The sequence below is a fragment of the Eschrichtius robustus genome, chromosome 12 (genome assembly GCF_028021215.1).
Source record: "Eschrichtius robustus isolate mEscRob2 chromosome 12, mEscRob2.pri, whole genome shotgun sequence".
NCBI classification, from domain to species: domain Eukaryota; kingdom Metazoa; phylum Chordata; class Mammalia; order Artiodactyla; family Eschrichtiidae; genus Eschrichtius; species Eschrichtius robustus.
Genome location: NC_090835.1, coordinates 23,719,185 through 23,741,885, shown reverse-complemented (window position 1 = coordinate 23,741,885; position 22,701 = coordinate 23,719,185). Strand labels below are relative to the sequence as shown.

The window sequence follows — 22,701 nt, the reverse complement described above, 5'->3', positions numbered from 1 at the left end:
ATACTACACTCAATGACCATAGCTCTGCCCACGAATCTGTCAGAAGTGGAAAACCTCAGCTGGAGTTTATCCTCCCGCAGAAAACAAATTCTCAAGATTTCAAAAGAGCATTTTTTTCTTCTTTTTTGAGTAATTATTTAATAAGGTTGTGGAAAGCAGGGTTTTCCCGACGGCCAGCCATTCAAAAATGAAGAACAAACCAGAGGCAGGAGGAAATGTCACCACAATGGGGAGAAAATAAATCAGCTAGATTAAGATCTAACTGATTAAGATCTGACCCCTTTCTGTGGTCTAGGCAGGCAGATTTTAGAAAAAAAGCATGCTATTTCGGGAAAAGTCCTTCCAGAGGAAAAGTTGGGGGCGGGGTGAGACTATACGTTTCAGTTTTATATTAAAAATTTGTTGACACTGATTGAAAGCAGATGCAAATGGCCAACACCTCCACATCCCCTGCCCTCCCCACCTTCCCCCACAGGTGTACTGGGTCCCTTCTGGTCAAGAACGTGTCCCCCTAGACTGCAGGTACCACACCACAGCCCAGCTCTCGCCAGCAAACATGCAGTTAACTGGGAAGTCCAAAAGTCTAATGGGGCCAGGATGCCAACCAACATCAAAGAGATTCCAGTTGCTCCCCTTATGCAATAAACTTCTTTCACCCGACATCATTCACACTTTCAGAGTGCAAAGTTCACTCTGATATTGGTGGCTTTCTCACTTTGTAGCTTTTTTGGCAAGGGTCCCTTGGCCTGGTTGTTCATTAATATATAATCAGAACATTAAAAGCATTGTTTCGCCTTCTAGGGAGGCTGTGGCCAACTGAATAAAGCCGACATTGTCCCTGGGATGGAGGAACTACCTTGTAAGGCACAGACAATTCAAAGATGCCCAGGTCAAAGGGTACGTGTGTCCACACGCTCACACTCATACAGAGGTACGTATTTCACAAGATGTTTTTGATATTCCTGGCAAAGGGGTAAGATTAAAATGTTGATCTTAACCACAGAGGTGAACCTGGCATCTCTTTCCCTTTCAACACCAAATTACTCCTTACCTTTTAAACCTTTCCAGGAAGTCATGATATTTGTGGCAGGAAGACAGATGAGCGAGAAGGGACGTCCCAAGGGCCATCAGGCGGTCTACAAGAATGCTGGGGAGGGCATTACTTTTACTTTTCAAATCAGACACACACCAGGACAACTCACTTTCGAGACCATGTTTACTTTGCCGAAAGCCACATTCTAAACACGGGCTCGTTTGTGGAAGGGAAGCCGCTTACAGTCCAACCTTGTTTATGCTCCAAGTAGGTTTGACAGAAAAACCACATCAATTTGTTTTAAAATAATTTCCATTTGCTGGAAGCTGTTCCTGAAGGGTTCTCCGCCACGCTAATCTGCTCTGATTCCTACCAGCTGGAGGTGCCAGGCATGCCGGCCACAGATGGGGTGGGTTGGGCTGGGCATAGGCGGGCTGGCTCTGCAGGCACGGTGGCAGGCCGGGGCGACTTCTGGGGACCCACAAAGCCACTGTGACATCCCCCTCTGGGACGCACAATCAACTCTGATCTAAGAAGAACACACAGACATTTCCTAGTTCAGAGGCAAAACTGAACTAGGAAATTGACACACCCACACAGAAGCACAGTTTTCTAGGCAATTACGCCTGGGGCCGGGGGAGGCTTTTCATGCTCTCAGAAACACATCATCTCGAAGTATTAGGGATATGGATGTATGTCCGAGCCCAAAGTTCACAGTTGAGGGCACTAAGAGAATTTATTTGGCTAACAGAGCCTGAGAAAAAGAAGGAAACTTAAAAAAAGGAAGTGTCCATGGGTAACACTGGCAAAGATCTGCAGCCTCGCCAACCGAAGAAACACAGATTAAAGTAATCCAATGCCATTTCCATGTATTAAACTGGTGTATGGTTAGAGAAAGATAGCAATCTCAGGCTTGTGAAGGGAAAACAGGCAAAATTTCACATGTAAACCTTAAATCTGTGGTCTCTTAAGAACAGCAGTGCCAAGTCTTAAGAACTTGCATATCCAGAGCAACTTAGATTTAACTCATCCTAAGGAAATAAGAGATGTATAAACATATATGTATAAGGATGTTTACCACAGTTTAAGAAAAAACCTAAATACACAATATCAGGGAAGGCTAATTATGACTTAAACCATATTTATTTAAATGTTTAAAGTTGGAGAAAATATTCATGATACTGAGTCTTAAAAAAAAAGCACACGTTCTGTTGTACGTACACCTGAAACTAATATAATGTTACGTCAATTATTCCTCCATTAAAAATTTTTTTAAAAAGCAGAATTACAAGTGAATAGTAACCCTAATTTTGTTTAAAAAAAATATAACTTGAAATACTACTCAACCACAGACATTATTGGAAATGTATACACCAAAGTGATATTTATCAATGGAGAATAAGATCAATTATTCTTTTTTCTTGTGTAGTTTCCTCTTTATGCAATATATGTGTCTACCATGTGTCACCAGAAAATTAAAAGTAAATAAAGTAAATTCACAGGGAATTCCCTGGTGGTCCGGTGGTTAGGATTCGGCGCTTTCACTGCTGAGGGCGCAGGTTAAATCCCCGGTCAGGGAACTAAGATCCCGCAAGCTGCGTGGCACAGCCAATCAATCAATCAGTCAATTAAATTAAATAAATGCATGGTAACTAGGCTAGCAGTTTAATGGCACAAAACCCCTTTAACGTCAAGTCACCCTCCTCAGCTTACCAGGTACAAAAGGGCCTTCCTACAGAATCACAGCCCAAGACCTTGACACCATTAAAATAAACATCTGAAGCAGAGCGCAACAGGCAGAACACAGCTTTCCCACTGCCTCCTGTTACCATCTCTGGGGGACTGCCCACACCTGAGGTCCAGGCTAAAAGGGGCCAGATTTAGAAATCCATCTGCCCAAACTGCCTCCAGCCACTGGAAGCTTCTCTCTAAGTTTCTATTTTTTTTTAATAAATTTATTTATTTATTTTTGGCTGCGTTGGGTCTTCGTTGCTGCGCTGGGTCTTTCTCTAGCTGCGGCGAACGGGGGCTTCTCTTGCTGCAGAGCACGGGCTCTAGGCGCGCAGGCTTCAGTAGTTTTGGCACACGGGCTCAGTAGTTGTGGCTCGTGGGCTCCAGAGCGCAGGCTCAGTAGTTGTGGCACACAGGCTTAGTTGCTCCATGGCATGTGAGATCTTCCCGGACCAGGGATCGAACCCATGTACCCTGCAATGGCAGGCGGATTCTTAACCACTGTGCCACCAGGGAAATCCCTAAGTCTCTAATTTGGACTGAACCACTGAGGGCACAGTAACCTGCCCTTAGTGTATGTATGTATGTATGTATGTATGTATGTATGTACGTATTTATTTATTTATTTATTTTGGGCTGCATTGGGTCTTCACTGCTGCCCATGGGCTTTCTCTAGTTGCAGCCAGCGGGGGCTACTCTTCGTTGCGGTACGCAGGCTTCTCACTGCAGTGGCTTCTCCTGTAACGGAGCACAGGCTCTAGGCACGTGGGCTTCAGTAGTTGCGGCACGCGAGCTCAGTAGTTGTGGCTCGCGGGCTTAGTTGCTCCACGGCATGTGGGATCTTCCCCGACCAGGGCTTGAACCCATGTCCCCTGCATTGACAGGCGGATTCTTAACCACTACGCCACCAGGAAAGCCCCCTCTTATAACTCATCTGGTCGAGGAGAACAGCCTTTCTCTCTGCCAGCAAAGAGGGAGAAAAAAAATGACCCTGGCCTGGTCATCCTTTCTGTCAAAGCAGAGGTCTTAGCAAAGTAAAGGAGAGCCAGGCAACCCAAACCAGCTGCCTGGCCAGGGCTCAGCATAAACTGAGCACAATAACCACAGGGGAAGGGTGCCGAGACAGCCTCGGTCTAGGTAAGATGCAACCCTCCCCTGCAGTGTCGACTCAGCAAAAATGGACTCCAAACATTGGCGCCAGCAAGAGAGCAGAGAAGAAACCATGAGGGCAGGTGGAAAATGCACTGTGGGCTCCTTTGCCAAACACAACACGGAGGAAGGTGCCAGGCCTGGTCCACCTGACACCAGAGACCAAGAAGGAAGGCAAGTCCCTTAAACTGAAAACGGGTTTCAGGAACAGTACTTGGATATGGGCTTTTAACAGCCACCTTCCCACAACAGAGGGACTAAAATGACAGTCAGTTCTTCGTATGGCATGGAAGCTGCCTGTACTTGTCATCTCTCCACTTGGGTGCCATTTCTTTCTTCTTCCTTTCCATTCTTTTAAGTTCCTCAACACGAATATTTGGTGGAGGATGGAGGAAACTATCAAACAGACAAGGTATAGAAATGACAGATAGCTGAGCCCCTGGGAGAGTTAAATTATTATCCCAGATGTCTGGGAAGGGTGTTTCTGTAGGACTTTCAGGACTACATATTGGGTTGGCTAAAAAGTTCGTCTGGTTTTAAGTAAAAATAAAAGACACATTTTTCACTTTCACCAAGAACTTGACTCAACACGTTCATCAACCGAACAAACTTTTTGGCCACACCCAAGAGACCAAATACCAACAGCTCCATCTATATCAGTATCTGCCCTGAGCATTTAATGTGTCCCAGGCTTTATGCTAGATTATGGGAGCACCACAGTGGGTCAGAACCAAAGCCAGTCCCTGCTTCCAGGGCGTTGACACAGTCTAGTGGGGGAGTGAGACATTAATCAAATCAGGACATGGAACTTCTGTATGAAGTACCGCAGGGTCCCTGAGGCAGGAATCTAACCCAGAGGGAAGGTCAGCAATGGTCTCCAGGAGAAGAGACATTTAAGGGGGATGAGCGGGAGTTTGCAAGGCAGAGAGGGAAGAACGCTCCTCCAGGCGGAGGGAACAGGATGTAAGGGACACGTGACACGTGCAGTATTCCAAGAGCCTGGAAAAAGTCCCAAGTGGTGGCCGGTGCACACGGAACCAGGTAGGAAGGATCGATGAAGCTGGAGAGGCAGGTGGATGGCCAGGGCAGTTAGGCAATGGGAGTCGTTATGTTCCAATGTGTGACTCCTGCCAAGATCCCCATGGCTGGAGGGGGTGGAGCAGGAGAGATGTGAGTAAAAAGTTCTCTACTTCCCGTAAAGTCTGCACGACACAAAGATTACAGAAGAAAACTGAACATAAAATTTATCCACCAAATCACCTTCTTTCCACCTTTGCTGTAGTCCTTTCTTAAAATGAAGGGAGGGGGGGGGTGCCGCAGGCAGTGGGTCACTGATGGCCACGGCAGTCTCCCAGGACCACATTCAGCTCACAGGGCCGCAGAGCCCAAGGCACACCAAGGATCTCAGGCAGAGTACACACTCCATTGGCTGGCCTAACTGTTTATATGTTCTTGAGTTAAAAATACACCACTCAGGTCAGTGTTAACACCAGGGCCTTATTACCAAGGCTGTTTGTAAGCCGGTTACACAAGGCCAGCCTAGGACTCGCCCATCTTTTAAATGTGTCTCGATCTGCAAATTGTCTGCCGATACATCAGTGGGATTATAATAAAGCCACCAAATACACGCGCATTTGAGAAAAACACTTTCCAAACCCAAGGATACTTTACTGTTTATAAATAGTTTACTTTTTTTTGATCCCCGGGCATATAATATTCGCAGTTGCTCCAGAAACCAAAGAAACATGGAACAGGAACACAAACCACAACCTCGCAGAAACAATAAACAACAGATGGCGAGACATACGCGCAGGCTGCCACCCCCTGCACCAAAGGGGCACACCAGAAATGGACGCTGACACGCCAGCCTGCCAACGAAGACACGTGCTCTTCCAGATCACACTCCAGACACCATTTATGGGCACTGTCCACAGAACTAAGCGTTAGGCGCTTCAGGCCACCAAGGAGGTGAAGGGCCAATCACAGGCCTCAAGGAATTCAGAAACTTGAAAGGGAGGCAAGAGAAACCCAAGAAAGCAGACAACGCCAGTCTTACTGTGTTCTTTCTAAATACCGTTATGTAGAGTCGGGTGTGGGTTCTAACTCTGGCAAGGTGCTAGACTCTGGGCAGGTTATTCAACCAGTCTGGGCCTCGTGCATAACAAAGACATAAGATATTTCACGGAGTTAGGATGACAATTAAATGAGTGCATGTCCATGTGTCCTGATGCAAAAATGCAAACTTACTGCTATGCGTTGGGCCCCCTTCCAACAATTATAAATTATTTCAATTTTGTCCTCATAACAAGTTTAGTGAGGTGGGCACTAAGATTATCCTCATTTAACATAAGAGGGAACTGAGTCAGAGGGAAGCTAAGTAAACTGCCCAACGTCACCCAGGACGGTAGACACAAGCACCACCACTGCTACCACTGTGCCACCTAAAAGCATGGCTGCCTCATCTCCACCACCAACACCCCCCTCATCACACATGTGACATGAAGGGGGCTTTGTAGAGGACAGGAACACAGTATTATCTTCCCCAGTAGATCCTGAAATGCTGCACTCTTCTGGCCTTTTCATGGGTTAACACGGCTTAAACTTAAAAAGTTCAAGACAAATGCTAAAATAAATTCAGAGTCTCATGTCACATTTGCCTTAACTAATGATTCTGATAAGTTGATGCTTATAAAACTTTTTTTAAATGTCATCTGTCTCAAAACAAAGGGAGGGGTCCCAGTAAATAAGTGTGGCCGTCATATTGCTTTCCAAATATGGACATGTCTATTTCAGGGATCACAAGCTCATGTCCAATCATTCTGCCAATTTCACCTCAATGCTCATTTTTTAAAACTCTGACTAGAATTCTCCAACTACAATGTAACTTTAAGCTTTTGTGTTTCTTCTACATTTAAAAAGAATGCCATTTCCCAATATATAACTCCCAGATGTAGAATTCACAGATGATTCATCTCGCAGAACAAGTGTTCAGAGACATCAGCTCCAAATAGAGCAAAAACTTGGAATACCCTTCTCCCTCAAAGTAAGAACTCGCCTAGATCTGCTCTGCTCAACAAAGTTTGTTTTCAATTATATTTCCAAATTCTTTTAACAATAACTGCATGGCGTCTGGCACCAACACATCTGATTCTTTGAAGTGGTTCTCAAGCAGAGAGTAGAAAATAAGGATAAAGGGTAAAGGAAGGGAGGCCCATCCATAATTTTTGTTTTAGGTCAAATATTCTCTCCAAAAGTGCTCTTCAACATATAAATTCAGACAAAACACAAGCTATGCGTTCTCTCTGAAGGTCTCCGCTACGGGAAGTACCACGGTTGAAGAAAGCTCCTGAATTTATCCCTTTACCCATCAGCTGGCTCTTCATGGGAAAACAGATCTTCAGCGCAAAGAAAATGGCCTTTTACTCCTTATATCTAAACTCCAAAAACACTTTTGTTAAGTCCTCAGCACAGGTCAATTAGGAGTAATCACACGTGGAGGGTAAATTACAGAACCCTTTTCAGACACAATGAAAACATGGGATCCTTTCTGCCCAGAAAAAAGGTGCACCAAGCCCCAAGAAGGAGAGCTATCGGGCAACAAACAAATAATTATCAAGGATTCCTGGGTACATGAAAGTGAACAATCCTGCTGCTTTCAAGTCTAAGTGGAGAAAAAGAGACAGGGATGTGTGAAAACTTACCTAACCAGAGAGACTCTTTCCTCTGGGAGAGGACAAGATATAAATAATAAATCCACCGGAACGAGGTCAAGCGAATAACAGAGAGAGTGTCTAATGTTGACAAAAGAAGCTTGTGGAAGAGTGGGAGGACTATTTGGCCTATTTTGATCTCAGACAGCACATGGGCAAAGGCCACCTTTAGGTCTTAAAAGGGAGAACATTAAAAAAATGAAAGTCTAGTTCTTTGGACCATTTCCTTTAGTCCTAAAGTAGTCCCTAACTCTTGTTAAACTTCCTGTCAAGAAGTTCTAAACCACTAATTGTGCCTTCAACTTCATTGCATTTTAGCTGCAGCCCCAAACAAGGTTCCAGATTCCAAGAACTAGTTCTAAAGAAAAAAAGAGAGAAAAAACCAAAGGTTCCACCTTACGAAAGTGTACATGACAAAGAATGAGCGGAAGGGAAAGAAAAGCCCAAGAGTTTCCACTGAAGGCACAAACAAACTCCACGTGGAAGAAAGGTGGATATTCAAGACACAGAAAATAAAAGCTCCCAGGCTCCGCATGACAAAGTCTTCTAAGGAGTCTAATTATGACAGGGATCACAATTATCAAGACCAGTGTTTGACCAAGAGGGAACCAATGAAGACCGGCAGATGGGTAACTTGGTATGAACTTGACCAAAAAAAGAGTACGAGAAAGACTTCAAAATTGGAGAACTCAAGCCCCTGATTGTACATATTAAGCTGTTGAGTTTCCACCTTGAAAGGCAACCTCAAAAGAGCTCCCTGGTAAAAGGGTTAAAAGCTACGCTGATACGCACCACGTTCCCTGCATGTTGCCAATGGCGAGCCAGCTCAGAGAGGACTGACGAGGTGGTGTGTAGCTGCCCTTCCTCAGGCGATTACTAGTGAATCGGCTATAGGTGGCTCATCTACTCATTTCAGGCAGCTTATCAACACCACCTACAACTTCACTCGTCAGAACTACGCAATGAAGGCCCACTTGAGAGAGATGCTGCCTGCAGTGGCCCTAAGAAAGGCAGAGATAAGTGACTCTTGAAAAAACAGGCCCTTAATTTATTTGCCTTTTGTGACCTAAGATCTTAAAAAGCTAAATTGAAGATCTAAAGTGGGTCTGCACCAGCTTCCATAGTCTTCTTCAGGCCAGAGGGAAAAAGAGGCAATGATCAAAGAAAGAAATACGATGGAGTATTTGCCCCCTTCATTAACTCCCTCACTGAGAGTCCCCCAAGCACACCACGTTTCCCTTTGCTGCCCAGGGCATCCATCTGAGGATTCCATTCAGAAGCACCAAATACACAAAGGTGATTTTTAAGTAAGTATCCTAGACACATAGATCAATTGACTGATTCTTACCATCCAATGAGTAGTCAGTTTATTCCTTCTTTGTTTCAATTCGGATAGACTCATATACCTGTACGTATGTAGAAGTCATACATCCCCTTTACAGAAAGGAAATTAACTGATCAGCTCAAGGTCACACCGCCAATCAGGGGCAGAGCTGGGACAAAACCCCAAAGTCTCCTGACACCCAGCCATGGGCTCTTTTCCATCCATCCACATTCCTGCCTTCACAGCTTTAAGACAACCATTTTTTTTCCTTTTAGGTCAATAATTTTTATCCCTCTCTGGTCAAGAACCCCTTTAAGAAGCTTAATGAAAATGTGGGCTCATTTCTGCCCAGAAAGATACACTGGGCTCCAAGATTTCACATATAATAAAGTTCCCTAGACAGCCCCCCACAAAAAAAATAATATTTGAGTTCAGCCAGTCTTTATTTTAGGACAGTCTGGAATGTAATATAATTTAATCAATTCACAGCACTGTTTCAAATGAACTTGTGAAAGAATCCAAAAAGCTCCATAGAAGATTTTTCTCTTGGACAAAACACAACCATCGATGAGGCCAAACCACTGTGGCCAAGAGTCCCACACAGACACCAAATCTGAGAAAACATTCAAAGGAATTTGGGATGAGGCAGACCTCAAGAGCTATAAAACATTTCAGATCGCTTTCTGGATCTCCTCTCCTCCCAAGACGAAAGGAAACCCCATCCCATTTGAGCTGTAGCTTCTGCATCCATCACGTTGCTGGATCAACAACCAACTTCCTGGAAGCAACAAGCTCTTCTGGCTGTTTATAAGTTTTGCAAGCACTGGGAGCTTGTGGGCCAGAAACTCACACCAGCCCAGGTGGAGGGAGGAAATCACAGGGAAAAAAATGTTTTTAATTAAAAAAGAAAAAAAAAATTAAAATATAAGCAAGATGCATGTTGCTGGACCAAGGTACCACACTGCTGAAATCAGATGAAAGAATGAATTTCTCCTAATTTACAAAACAGAAATTAAACTCAGTCAGAATTCCTCAATTCTAAGTACCCCCCCACCCTGCACCTCCTCCCCTGTTAAATCTTTCTTAAACCCTTTGGACTGTGTTTCCACTTCCCTAAACACAGTATCCACTGTAAGATGGTATCTAATCAAATATGATATCAATTTAATTAAGCTTAATACAACCATGAGTTTAACCTGACCGTGTTGGACAGCGTTTAAAACCAACGAACACTACATAATCTACACAGAATTAGATTTTCAGAAACAGAATATGGAAATCATTCCACAGACTTTGATAAAGTGAGTGACTATGTAACTCCCATTCGGATTCCTAATTAAGCTGCAACCAGCATGAAATCTGTCCTAAAAGGCTCTCCTAACCAACAAAGTAACAGGCTGTGGAGAAATTAAACTATGGACTTTGACAAAACAAAACCAAAGCATTCTGCAGCTACTTGAAGAAAAAGCATTTTCAAATCTGTGTGAAGTTTAAATCAAGCACAGAGGGTTCCAGGACTGTAGTTCTTTGCTTTAGGGGGATTTTCTTCCAGGGTGCCTCTAACTCTATTTAAAGCAGCCTCAAGTAGCCACAGCTGGAGGGTCAGGCCTTACAAAGTAAACAATAGTTAACTCAATTCAGACTCATGACTTAACTACAACCAATGGCTAATTACCCCTCTATTAACCAACAATATCTGAAATATCACTTTTTAAATGACCCATTCTGAATTATGTTTGTTCACTAAAGGATTCTAATCAACAATTAATAGCATAGTAGAAACCGCCCAATTAAGAGCTACATGGGGAGAGATGAGAGTTCCTCAGAATTACACATTTCTGGCAAAGGACTCTAGGACAAAAGAACTTTCTAAGCACCTCCCACAAGAGAGAGAAAAACTGTATTCTGAGAACATATAAATTAAGAGTGTACACAGTATGCACTCAATAAACATTCTTTAAATGTATAGCTTACCACAATTCCCTTTGGAAAAAACAGACTCAAAATAAATGCTGATTTTTTTTTTCCCCCAAGGCTGTTCAAGTTCACATTTCTTTAAACCACCCCACAGTGAATGAAATGAAATTTAAATTTTCTCAAAAAATACTTATATCTTAATTTTTAAAAACCTATACATTTACAGATGAAGTGATATGCTTGGATGTGTTTCCAAATGGAAGGGGACAAGTGTATTAAGGCATAGCTCAAACAAGAGGAGCCATTATCATCAAAAAGAACACAAATAAAAAAAGCTGGAGAGGATGTGGAGAAAAGGGAACCCTGGTACACTGTTGGTGGGAATGTAAATTGGTGGAAAACAGTATGGAGGTTCCTCAAAAAACTAAGAATAGAATTACCATACGACCCAGCAACCCCACTCCTGGGTATATATCTGAAAAAAAAAGACTAATTCAAAAAGATACATGTACCCCAATGTGCATAGCAGTTATTACTTACAACTGCCAACATATGGAAACAACCTAAGTGCCCATCAAGAGATGAATGGATAAAGAAGATGTGATATATATACATATGCACACACACACACACATATAGACACACACACACACAATGGAATACTATTCAGCAACAAAAAAGAACGAAATTTGCCATCTGCAGCAACGTGATTGGACTTGGAGGGCATTATGCTCAGTGAAGTAAGTCAGACAGAGAAAAACAAATACTGTATGATATCACTTACATGTGGAATCCAAAAAATACAACAAACTAATGAATATAACAAAAAAGAAGCAGACTCAGAGAACAAACTAGTGGTTACCAGTTGTGGGGGGCAATATAGGGGTGGGGAATGAGAGGTACAAACTACTGGGTACAAGATAGGCTCAAGGATGTATTGTACAACTCAGGGATTATAGCAAATATTTCACAATAACTGTAAATGGAAAGTAACTTTTAAAAATTTTATAAAAAATTAAAAAAAAAAAAACAGGAGCCATAAGCTACTATTTGTTGAGGCTGGGGGATGGTACATAAAGTTCATTACATTATTCTGTCGACTTGTGTAGATGCCTGTAATCTCCCTAATAAAAACGTAAGAAAAAACACCCTATACCAACAGAAGTGACTTAGTTTTTTAAGTTCTTGGCTGCATATCCAATGTTCCCTTAATTCAGAATTTTTTTTTTTTTTTAAATCAGACTTTTCAGATCTTCCCCTCACTAGAAAGAGAAGCTGTGGGACTTCCCTGGTGGCACAGTGGTTAATAACCCGCCTGCCAATGCAAGGGACACGGGTTCGAGCCCTGGTCTGGGAAGATCCCACATGTCAGGAGCAACAACTACTGAGCCCGTGCACCTACAGCCCGTGCTCTGCAACAAAGAGAAGCCACTGAAATGAGAAGCCCGCGCACCACAAAGAAGAGCAGCCCTGGCTTGCCACAACTAGAGAAAACCCAGGTGCAGCAAGAGAAGACCCAACGCAGCCAAAAATAAATAATGAGGGGGGAGATGAGGGGGGAGGGGGGGAGATGAGGGGGGAGGGGGGGAGATGAGGGGGAAGGGGGGAGATGAGGGGGGAGATGAGGGGGCAGGGGGGAGATGAGGGGGGAGATGAGGGGGCAGGGGGGAGATGAGGAGGGAGGGGAGGGGAGATGAGGGGGAGGGGAGGGGGAGGGGAGGGGAGGGGGAGATGAGGGGGAGGGGAGGGGGAGGGGAGGGGGAGGGGAGGGGGAGGGGGAGGGGGAGATGGGGAGGGGGAGGGGGTTGGGGATGGGGAGGGGGAGGTAGGGGGAGGTGGGGGGAGGTGGGGGGAGGTGGGGGAGGGGAGGGGAGATGGGGGAGGGGAGATGGGGGAGGGGTTGGGGAGGGGGAGATGGGGGAGGGGGAGATGGGGGAGGGGGAGGGGGAGGGGAGGGGGGGAGGGGATGGGGAGGGGATGGGGACTGCCAGTCAGTGAGTAGCTGTCACTCCCCAGGCAGAGCCCCGTGTGTCAATGTCTTTTCATCCAGCCCAAAGTGCCACTGCTGGGGGTACAAATGCTTTCAAATGAAGAGCAAGGCCACTACAAAATTTGGAACTAAAGTGAGATTATCCATTCTCCAGTTCTAAAGTGCTCAATTCTTCTCATTGTATCTAACAGACCATCATCAAGTAGGTAATCCAGCGAGAAAGAATTTATCAGTGCAATGTATGCCCTGACCAAGATAAGCGCCACATTACTTGAATGGCAAATTATAAACTGGTGGAAGGAGCAAAGGACAGGAAGTGGAGGTGGGGGAGGGGGACACTTGCTAAATGCTGTATAAAGGAGTCTTAGAAGATGAAGTTGTGTGATTTGTTTTTAATCAGCAAAAAAAAAAATCCCTCCATTATCTTGTTTCTTAGCATTTAAGCCACTCTACTGCAGGGCAGACCCTCACCCATTCCATTCATTTTCTTCCTAATAATAAGACAACTTGAGAAAAAAAAATATTTGCAGATCATAAAAGATTAGAGACCTGGGCACCATAAAAGTTTAAAGAATAATCAATGCAAAGCGCTTAAAAAGAGACAGGCCATGCTTTCTTTAAACTCTCTGAATGCCACCTTTTGCCAAAATAAACTGAACAAGCAGTGATTGGAACCGGCATCCTGGTTCATAAGGAAACCAAGATGTATTAGGACTTGCAGAGATGAACGGATTGGTTGTTCACACAATGGGCTTTACCGGTTATGCTAGATTAAATAGTAATAAAGACACAAACAATCGTAGCCGTTCATGTGGGCAAGGCTGTGAATCATGGCCATTCACGGGGGAAGGGATGCAGGTACAGGTGCATGAGCAAAAGCAAACGGCTTTTCAGGTGGCATCCTTGCCAGATTCCTCAGATGACCCTGTGCTCACTGCCCGTGTCCCCTACAAAGTTACTGTACAATGGCGAACAAACCAAAACAAACGAAAAATGTCAGAGCTCTCCAGCTTTCCACGCACAACCCCACAATCATCTCCCCTCACACCTCCTCCCTCAAACATTTCCAAAGAGAAGTGGGTACAGTGCAGGATTCAGCCGGACCCAGCCTGCAACCTAACCCTTGATTGGAAGAGCACATCTGCATGTTTCCAAGCAATGGACCGAGCATCTCACAGGGCTCAGTTTCAATGAAACCCTGGGAAATAATGGGATAAAATTATTAGTTTAAGGGCCTCTCACTTCTCAGCCTCCTTCCCATACCCCACCTCCCAGAATGGTAATGTTCAGTAGACAGAAGTATTTGCACAACTGGAATACATTTATAAACCACCTCAATCATTTTTGCTAATTGCATAATTCATATAATTTTTTGCAACTGTTCATAGCTTCCCCCCCCTGAATTTGTCTGAGCTTCCCAAGGGCACATAAAGTTTCACTCTATACATACCACCAAAAACTTCACGGCAGAAGGCTGTTTGGGTTGTGAGCCCTGCCACCTGCTTACGCCAAGAGAGATCTTCATTATCAGAAAAGTAAACTTTTCCCAGGAAGCCTCTGTCACCAGGAACTCTGACTTGGAGAGACTTGCCATGAGAGGATGCAAAACGTGAGTTACTGGGGCCTTAGCCTGAGGTGACTGATTCACACTGGACTGGGCTGAATACATGTGTCATCTAACTTAGTCTTCACAGCAGCTTAAGATAGAATATTATGATCCCCTTTTTAGAAACAAAGGGAAGAGGTTCGCCACAAATCACACACACAGCTGTAGGGTGGTGGAGCCAGGAATGGACCCTAGAAATAATTTCCGATCTCTTCATCACTATTCCCTAGTGAATGGTGAGCACCGGGTGTGATCAGCAGGGATGAGGCATCCAAATAATTAACAGAGTAAGACTGAAGGAAAGCTCTGCCCTCACCGGCTCTTTTCCCCATCAATAACCCAATCCAAGACCCAGGGTACAATCGGGCATCAAATGCCCACCCAGCGGACAGAGAGAACACCTGAAGGCAGGACATGAAAAGCACGAAACCCAGGGAAATAGGGAAGCAGCTTTTTAAAAAAGCAGAGCGACTTCTATAAGCAGACTGGGTTTATAGCTTGCGTTTCAGAAGATTATGCGTAAAGTACTTATATTGAAACCACACGTAAAGTATTAAATTATATAAACATACTAGTATAGAAATGTATAAAGCACAAAGCCTTTGGATAAGAAAACTTCATAAGCATGCCCCCACCAAAAAAAAAAAAACCCATAAAAAACCAAAACCAGGGTACAAATTGGCAACTTTCAATTAGATCACAGACAAATCACAATATTCATTTTTTTCTGTAATCCTGATTTAACTATTAATTTTGCTTCATGGCAACAATGGTCTATCAAGTTCTTCAGTCGAAAATTTCTCAGCCTTAGTCCTGTAATTGGCCAATTATTAGGTAAGTCTGGACTACTATTCTAAACCCTGCAGTTACACAGAAAAAATAACTCCAAGAGGGTTAACTATTGTGAAAATTTTAACCTCTGGTCTTCAAAGTCCTACTTCTTCCCGTGGGGACATACAAACAGATCTGAGTTTCTGACGGATTCCCACACTTTAATGTGAAACAAAAGCAGAAGACAACCACATTACTGACAGACACCACGAACTGAAGCCAGGAGGTAGATGGAATGGACCCACAGGCTCAATGCCATGCTTAAGTCATTAAAAAACACCGCTAACGGTTCCTAAATTCACCACCGGCCAGGGAACATTGGGGATTTTTAGATACTTCCCCTCCTCTGCCTGGGAATTTTCCTCCCACCTCTCCTCCCTCCTGTCTCAAGACAATGCCTTCAGCCTTTGAAACTGCATCCATTGTAAACAGCTCTGAATATTAACACAGCCCAGAGCCCAGCTCTAAAAGACCCCCAGGGTTTCAAGTTGCAGTTGCTGAGGAGCGGGGAAGGTCCCCAATGAGTTAATATCACCAAACTCATTCACAAGTCCTTGAAAATCAGGCTTGCTCATGAAACTTGAAGTCTTTCAACTTATGGGGTAAGTCAGAGGAATCCCTTTGAGTTTTAAGCCAACGACCTTGGTACCACGAACATCCTTGATTGCTTATAGCGACTTTTAATTCTACGAATCCCTTTCCCAGAACTCCCTCTCTGGTGTCACTTTTAAAATAACCAATGGCTATTTTAAACAACCTCCTTCCCCGGATAACAGACCTTCGGGGCTACAGCAGGTGCACAGAACTGGGCCGGGGGCATTGTTAAGTCACACAAAACCCTAGTAGCTCTCTCGCATTCCTGTCCACTCTGAAAGAGAAGATGCTGAAAAGCCTTTGCACCAGGGAGACACCTCTGCAGAATGGGGGAGAGGCCCTTTCATTGTGAGCGTGGTGTTTGAGGGAGAGAAAGGTCAGCCAGAGGCCATCCCAACGTGCTCAGGGAAGGCTGCGTGGGGAACTCAGGCCAAGGCATTAACACGGCAGGGAGAGAAACTTGCGGCCCCTGGAGCAGGGCTGGCGGGCCCGCGCATCCGGACATCCACTGGGAACCAGCTCTCATTACTCTGCACAGAATCGTCATCTTTCTGGAGATGAATTACTGCCGACAATACATTCAAAAGTCCAAAGGTTGGGAAATCTGGTGACCCAGTGTAATTATGGAAAAGAAAAGCACGCTTCTTTTTAACACAGTCCCTTGGAAAGCGGGGGCAAGAACAGCCCTGACGTACCCAAAAGGCAAGAGGCACCGTGGGCCAACACAGTTCATCTGTATTGGGCCCTGGGGGTCTCCGGGCACTTCCTAATTTCACAGTCCTCAAAAATTAGATTTTATGGCCATAATTTCATATCAGAGGGACTTAAATCCTGTCCCTTAAAAAGGCAACCAATTTCATTTCCCAGACTTCCCCTTAACTCAAAAAAAGTGTCAGAAAACTCTTAACAGATAAGTGCTCCATCATGCAGGGGAATTGAGGCCAGGCTTGTGACACGTGTTGCAAAGAAAAGGACTCTGAGCTCAGACTAAAGCTGCCCAAAACTTTAAAAGCACTTGCACTTTTCAGATTTTCTCTCTCCCCATTACCCTGTGTTCAAGAGGGTCCCTATTCAGAAAAACCCTTTGCCCATCCCCACCAATCGGAAGATGTTCATGGTCTGCTGAGTTCTTCTTAAGTGATACAGAGACTCAAAGAGGAAAATGGGCAGAAGGGAAGACCTCAGGGTAATCCAGACAAGAATCTACTTCTTAAAAAAAAAAAAACAAAACACACACACACACACACACACACAAGAATCTCAGCTTAGGTTCTGGAACAATTTGGTCATCTGCACTTTAAATCTAATTTGCATAAACAGGATGGAAAGTATTTTCCAAACCCTTAATTCACAACACCCCGAACACCTGGGCCTTCCAGCACAGCTGTAAAATTTGAAAGACAAAGGCCCTCTTTGCTTCCCAACTACAATGGCAACCACCACAGGGCCTGTGTTTATTTTCTAATGTAATCATAAGCACCACTTTGGTGCCCAAACCAACAGAGGTTCGATTAAGTCACCCAGGTTCGGTACTGCAAACACGAAGGGAGACAAAATACAAAGAGACCCAAATCAATACATCTGTCTTAATGTGACTCAGAATAACCACACTTGGTGACCTTTAAGGGATGTCCTTGCTTCCGAATGCCATGTCATCTTCCCTCCACACTGAGAACGAGAATCATTTGTTCCTCCTTCAGGGCCTGCCTGCCTTCCTATCACAATCCCATTAGGTCATCATTGAGCTGCCAGACCCTGTAAGCAAGCAATACGGTGCTCAACTTCATGCCACAGACAAGAGTCTAAGGTAAATTGTGTTTAACGCATCTTAAACAGCTTCTGAAGCCATGCTCTCCAAAACAATTTCAAAGAAAGCAAACATCTGAGTTCTAAGAAGTTCAACTTCTTCTAAGGCTCTGGGAAGTTGGAATAGGGAGTGGCAGTGCTGGGAGCTATTCATGAATGTGCTGGTTGGACAAGGCCAATCGCACCTAAGTAATGGGAGGCAAACTCAAGTAATGGCTCAGCTACTACAACTATAAGTTATTGTGCTGAATAAGTTATCCTCAGGCCCTGGGAATGAACATGTTTTCCTTTCTCCCAGCGCCATTCCAGTTCTGCTATTCAAACTGCATTTACATCCACTATTAAAGAGTTTAACTTTCCTTATGCGGGGCTTAGGAGCAACTCCAAAATTAGATGCACTGTTTACAAAAGCAAAAAAAATAAAAAAAATTTAAAAAATTCCATAAAGCCACAGGTCCCCTTCTATCTCAAACCCACAGCCTGAAATTGTTTGAACTAGCTGCAGTAAATCTAGTTCATGGGGTTATAAACTAGCTCAAAGCATTTTCTAGACACAGTGGACTCAGAGGGTGTAAACTTGGTGAAACTATAAGATTTTATTATATTATAGACAGAGCCTTTCTCCCCTAAAGTCTTACTGAATCATAGCCAAGAATATAAAAGATATAAATATCTTGATGCAAAATTTAGAATAAGACTAATGACTTAAATGGAGAAATCTGAAGTCTAGGGAAAAATAAAAACACATTTGCTTGCTTTTTCTTTAATCAGAAAAAAACCCTTCACAAACATTTTTCAAAGGTTATACATTCTGTACTGAATACCACACTGCCATATACTAACCAGAAGCCATACTACTCACATCTTAAAATCGAATCAGTTAACACCATCATCAGTATAATCAAGTCTAACTGAAGCTCAAAACAGCCAGTTTGGTATTTACTAATCATCAACTGTGTGAGGAAAAGAGAAAAGACTGCAATTTTAAAGGTATTTATGACTTGTGAAATGTCACTCCTTAGGCAGACAGAAAGGCCCCCAAACAACCAGTAGTTTTGCTCCAGAAATTAAAGGGCAAGGCAAAGTAGATCTTGTGGCCATAGGAAAGTGAAAACAGAGGACACCCTGTCCTCTCCAGGAAGCCACCACTTCTGAACTAAGTGCCTTCCCCACGATGCCACTGACACCTGGCATTGGGAGTCAGTCTTCCAACAGGTGAACACCTAAGATGTTAGTCTGATTCCACCCACATGATTTAACTTTTTAAAAAACTAAGAGTATGTAAAGGAAAACCCACAATACCCACGACTACCACAACTAAATACAATACTACCTAATGACAACGCTGGGCTCTATCTCCCACTACCTTACACAGCCACCACCTGTGTTAAAACCCACACCTTGATCACTGGTTTTCCCTAAGGGGATTCCAAAGACACAGCAGAATACTGAAGAGAAATCCTACACACAAGTCAAGGGTCCAGTTTCAGAACTCTGTAGGACTGATCACTAGTGATCCATGTGCAGCGTGGTCCAAGTTAAAGATCTGTGCCCCGCTCTCAAAGGTACAGGATCTTCACGTCAGAAAGGAATTAACTTCCCGTCTTTCCCTTCACGGCAACCAGATTCCCAGACCACATGTTCTTAGATCAAGCCACAGGTGTTGGTTAAAACCGGTGTCACCAGTTTTCTTTCTCTTTTTTGAACAGTGAATGTCCCGCCTGAGGTTACTACTGTGCCTCTTCTATGTTCTAGGAAAGATGTCCAATTATTTAACTGAAAAGCAGAACTATTCAAGCTAGGCCTCTTCTGGAAGGTACTAACAGTTCTGCAGAGATGTTAATTACTGATAACTGGACAGCATTTTGACTCATGGACTAGATTGGTCAGAAATTTTTAAAGCCTATGACATTCTACCATGTTTACAGAAGTCTAATGTGGTGTTGTTGTTGTTTTCCTGCCAAACCTCCTGTAAGAAGTGTCCCACCAAGTCCGGATAGGCCAAAATCCGGACAGCACAGAAAAGAGCCTCTTGCGGGTAAAACACACTCTGCTTAAATCAACCCAGAGTCTGGCACCCTCTTCCAAAGTAGCACTACTCCAAAACTAATTTGCACCATTTATAGAGGAGAAATGCTAGAGGATGGGCCCCACTCCACTGGATTGTCAAGCCCAATGGGTCCCCTAGGGAACAGACAGGAAAGGTCTGGAACACAGTTCCCTAAAATGCCAACCAGGTGGAAAAGGACCAACTTCCAGCAGTCACAGATCTCCAGGAACTCTCAAAGCCCGGTAACTCAGGGGGTCCTCCAGGGAAGACTGCCTTCTGCCCCGGGCCTGAGCCAAGTCAGGCCACCAAGGTCCCAGGGAGATGAAGTGGTGGCTACACACACTCTCACTAATAAATAATGTAAATGGAAGACTGGAGGCAAAACTCACCTTCATTCATCACCCACTGGACGGCCACGCAGCTCAGACAACAGAGAGTTGGGTTACAGAAGAGAAAAAAAGAAACAAGCGGGGACCCCCAGACTGACTTCCTCACTCTCCCCCCTCCAGATGTTTCCCACTCTCCACCCACAGACATACACCCTCACCTCCTGACTCTTTACTCACATTCTCTTACCTCCAGAATCCCACCCACTCACCAACTCCCAGATGGCCTTCAGGAGCCACGCTCACTCACCTCCAGACCCCCACGACACTTTTTCCTCCTCCAGATCCCCAAGACCCACGCTCGCGCACATCCAGACCCTCACAGACGCACGCTTTTCCCATCCCGACTTCTTCGCACGCACGCCCTCTCTCCTCCGGACCCCCAAGGACCACCACTACGATCCCACGCGAACAGTTTTCCAGCTCATTCAACTTCACATACAAGCAACTCAATCCGCACCCCTTTCCCAGGGAAACATCCCTGCCGCCCCGTCCCCAAGTGACAGCGTCCCGGGGCGCGGGGAGGACGGAAAGGGCGGCACTCACAGGCTCCGCGTCCAGGCGGGCAGGTCCCCGGGCAGCGCCGCCAGCCCGCGCCCGCCGCAGTCCAGCGAGTCCCCAGTGCAAGTGCAGGCGGCAGCGCAGGGCGCCCGCGGGCCGGCCGCGGCCGATGCGGGCTCCAGCCGAAGCAGCACCAGCAGCAGCAGCAGCAGCAGCCAGTGGAGGAGAAGACAAGGCGAGCGGCGCGGGGCCCCGAGCGCTCCCCGGACCGGCCGCGCCATCTTGTCTGGAGCGCGCTGCGAACTCCCGGCGCTGGGGCTGCGAAGTCCGGGGCGACCGCAGGCGCGGGCGGGCCAGCGGGGGCTCCACTCGGCACTAGGCTCCGCGCCGGGACATGGCCGCCGGCACAAGTTCTCTCCGCGGCGGCGACTCCGGCGTTCAACGGGCCCCCGGTGCCCGAGCCGCTCCGCAGCGCCCGGAGGGGGCCGCGAACCCCGCGCCCATCCGGGCCGACCCGCCTGTGCCCGCTGCGAACCCCACGGATCCGGGGAAAGGGTGCTTGGCCGGCGCTCCTCGTTCTCCCACCGCGCTCCTGGCCGGGCTTCGGAGTCCCCGTGCACGCCAAGTGCCGCCGCCGCTGCGAGGAAGGCGCTCAGGCTCGCAGCCGGAGCTCTGCGCCCGTGGGCATCTTCCTCGCCGCTACGAGCGTCCAGCTGCAGACTCCGGGCTGGACGGCGCGGCCAACCCCGCACTGCTCCAAGGGCCCGGTGCTCCTCGCTGTCCCAGCGCCGAAAGCAGAGCGCGCGCACGCAGTTCCGGGCTCCGCACGGCTCCTCCGCTCTGCGAGAACCCCGCACACTTCGCAGCCGAACAATCAGCCGCTAGCCGCTCGCCTCCCCGGGGCCCAGCCCCGGCCGATCCCCGAGGCCCCGCCCCCCCCGCCGCTAGCCCTCGCACACCCCCTGGGCTTCTTGCCCCGCGGCCTCCAGCCGGCCCACGTTGGAGGCTTTGCAACAGCGCCCCGCCCCGCCCCCGCCTGCTGCTCATTGGCTGCCGGGGTCCACGGCGGCCAGCTTGGACGCCCATTGGAGCTCTCGCCATGATCCCGCCCCTCCCGCCTCTCGGGCCACCCCGCCCCACTCTCTTTTCCCACCCAAGGTGTGAAGGGCGGGGGACTGGGAGGAGAAAGGGAGAGACGGCCTCCGGCTCTTAAAGGGGACGTGCTGACCGATGATGGAGAAGGGGGATGCGCACGGGGGAGAGGAGGAATAAAGGTATGTCCTCTGCGTTTAGGGGAGGAGAGAACGTTGGTAAAGAGGGTAACGCCCCCGCTTTGGAGCGGTCTGGCCTCAAAGTTTCTTCCCTCCTTCCTAGACTGCAAACAGGGCCAGCGATTGACAGCAAGTTTACACCCATTTTCCAGATGCCCACTAGGAGCAAAGATGCAGATTTAAAACTTCACTAACTTCCTACTGATGGGGGCATCTTTAGTTATTTTATTAGGGGTGTCCGCCTTCCTCTCTCACAACCTGGAGCTCTTCTCGGCTCCTGACTTGTTCTTGACCTCTTAAATCCAGCAATATGTCCTTGATTACCAAAATCAATGTGTACTGCATGCAGAAACCGAATCTCAAAGGTGTACACAGTCCTACCCCCACCTCCGCCCTGGTGAATCGAAGGGTACTCCTGGAAACACTCCAGCCTTCGACAAAGGGGTTGCTTTGTTTGTTTAAATCAGAGCGTTTTAAAGCCAGTTTTCAAGAAGCAGTACATCGAGTACTCCTCAGAGACAGAGTAAAAAGGGAACTAATAATTGTTACAAAGCTACTAACTTTGGCTCCCACTGATCCGAACATAGTAACCAAGTGTTACGACAGTGTACTGAAACAGTAAAGCAGGCGCTGCGCGGGGACACACACACACACACACACACACACACACACACACACACACACTGAAAAAGTTAGTAAGATATAGCTGCTCCTATTGGCGTTTGGGTTTGCTGGTGTCTCATGCCCCTTCCCAAGAGTATACAAGTCTCTAACATAACTGAACACATTGTCAGGAAAATTA

At 46.1% G+C, this 22,701-nt stretch overlaps 1 protein-coding gene across 1 annotated transcript in view; it reads right to left on the bottom strand.

Moving 5' to 3' along the window:
* LRIG1 (leucine rich repeats and immunoglobulin like domains 1) overlaps positions 1-21,532 on the bottom strand; it is a 120,525-nt gene extending 98,993 nt beyond the window's left edge. Inside the window, exon 1 of the mRNA XM_068559133.1 lies at positions 20,674-21,532. Coding sequence (XP_068415234.1) covers positions 20,674-20,909 — 236 coding nt within the window. The 5' untranslated portion in view covers positions 20,910-21,532. The remainder of the gene's footprint in view (positions 1-20,673) is intronic.
* Between the last annotated feature and the right edge of the window lie 1,169 nt (positions 21,533-22,701).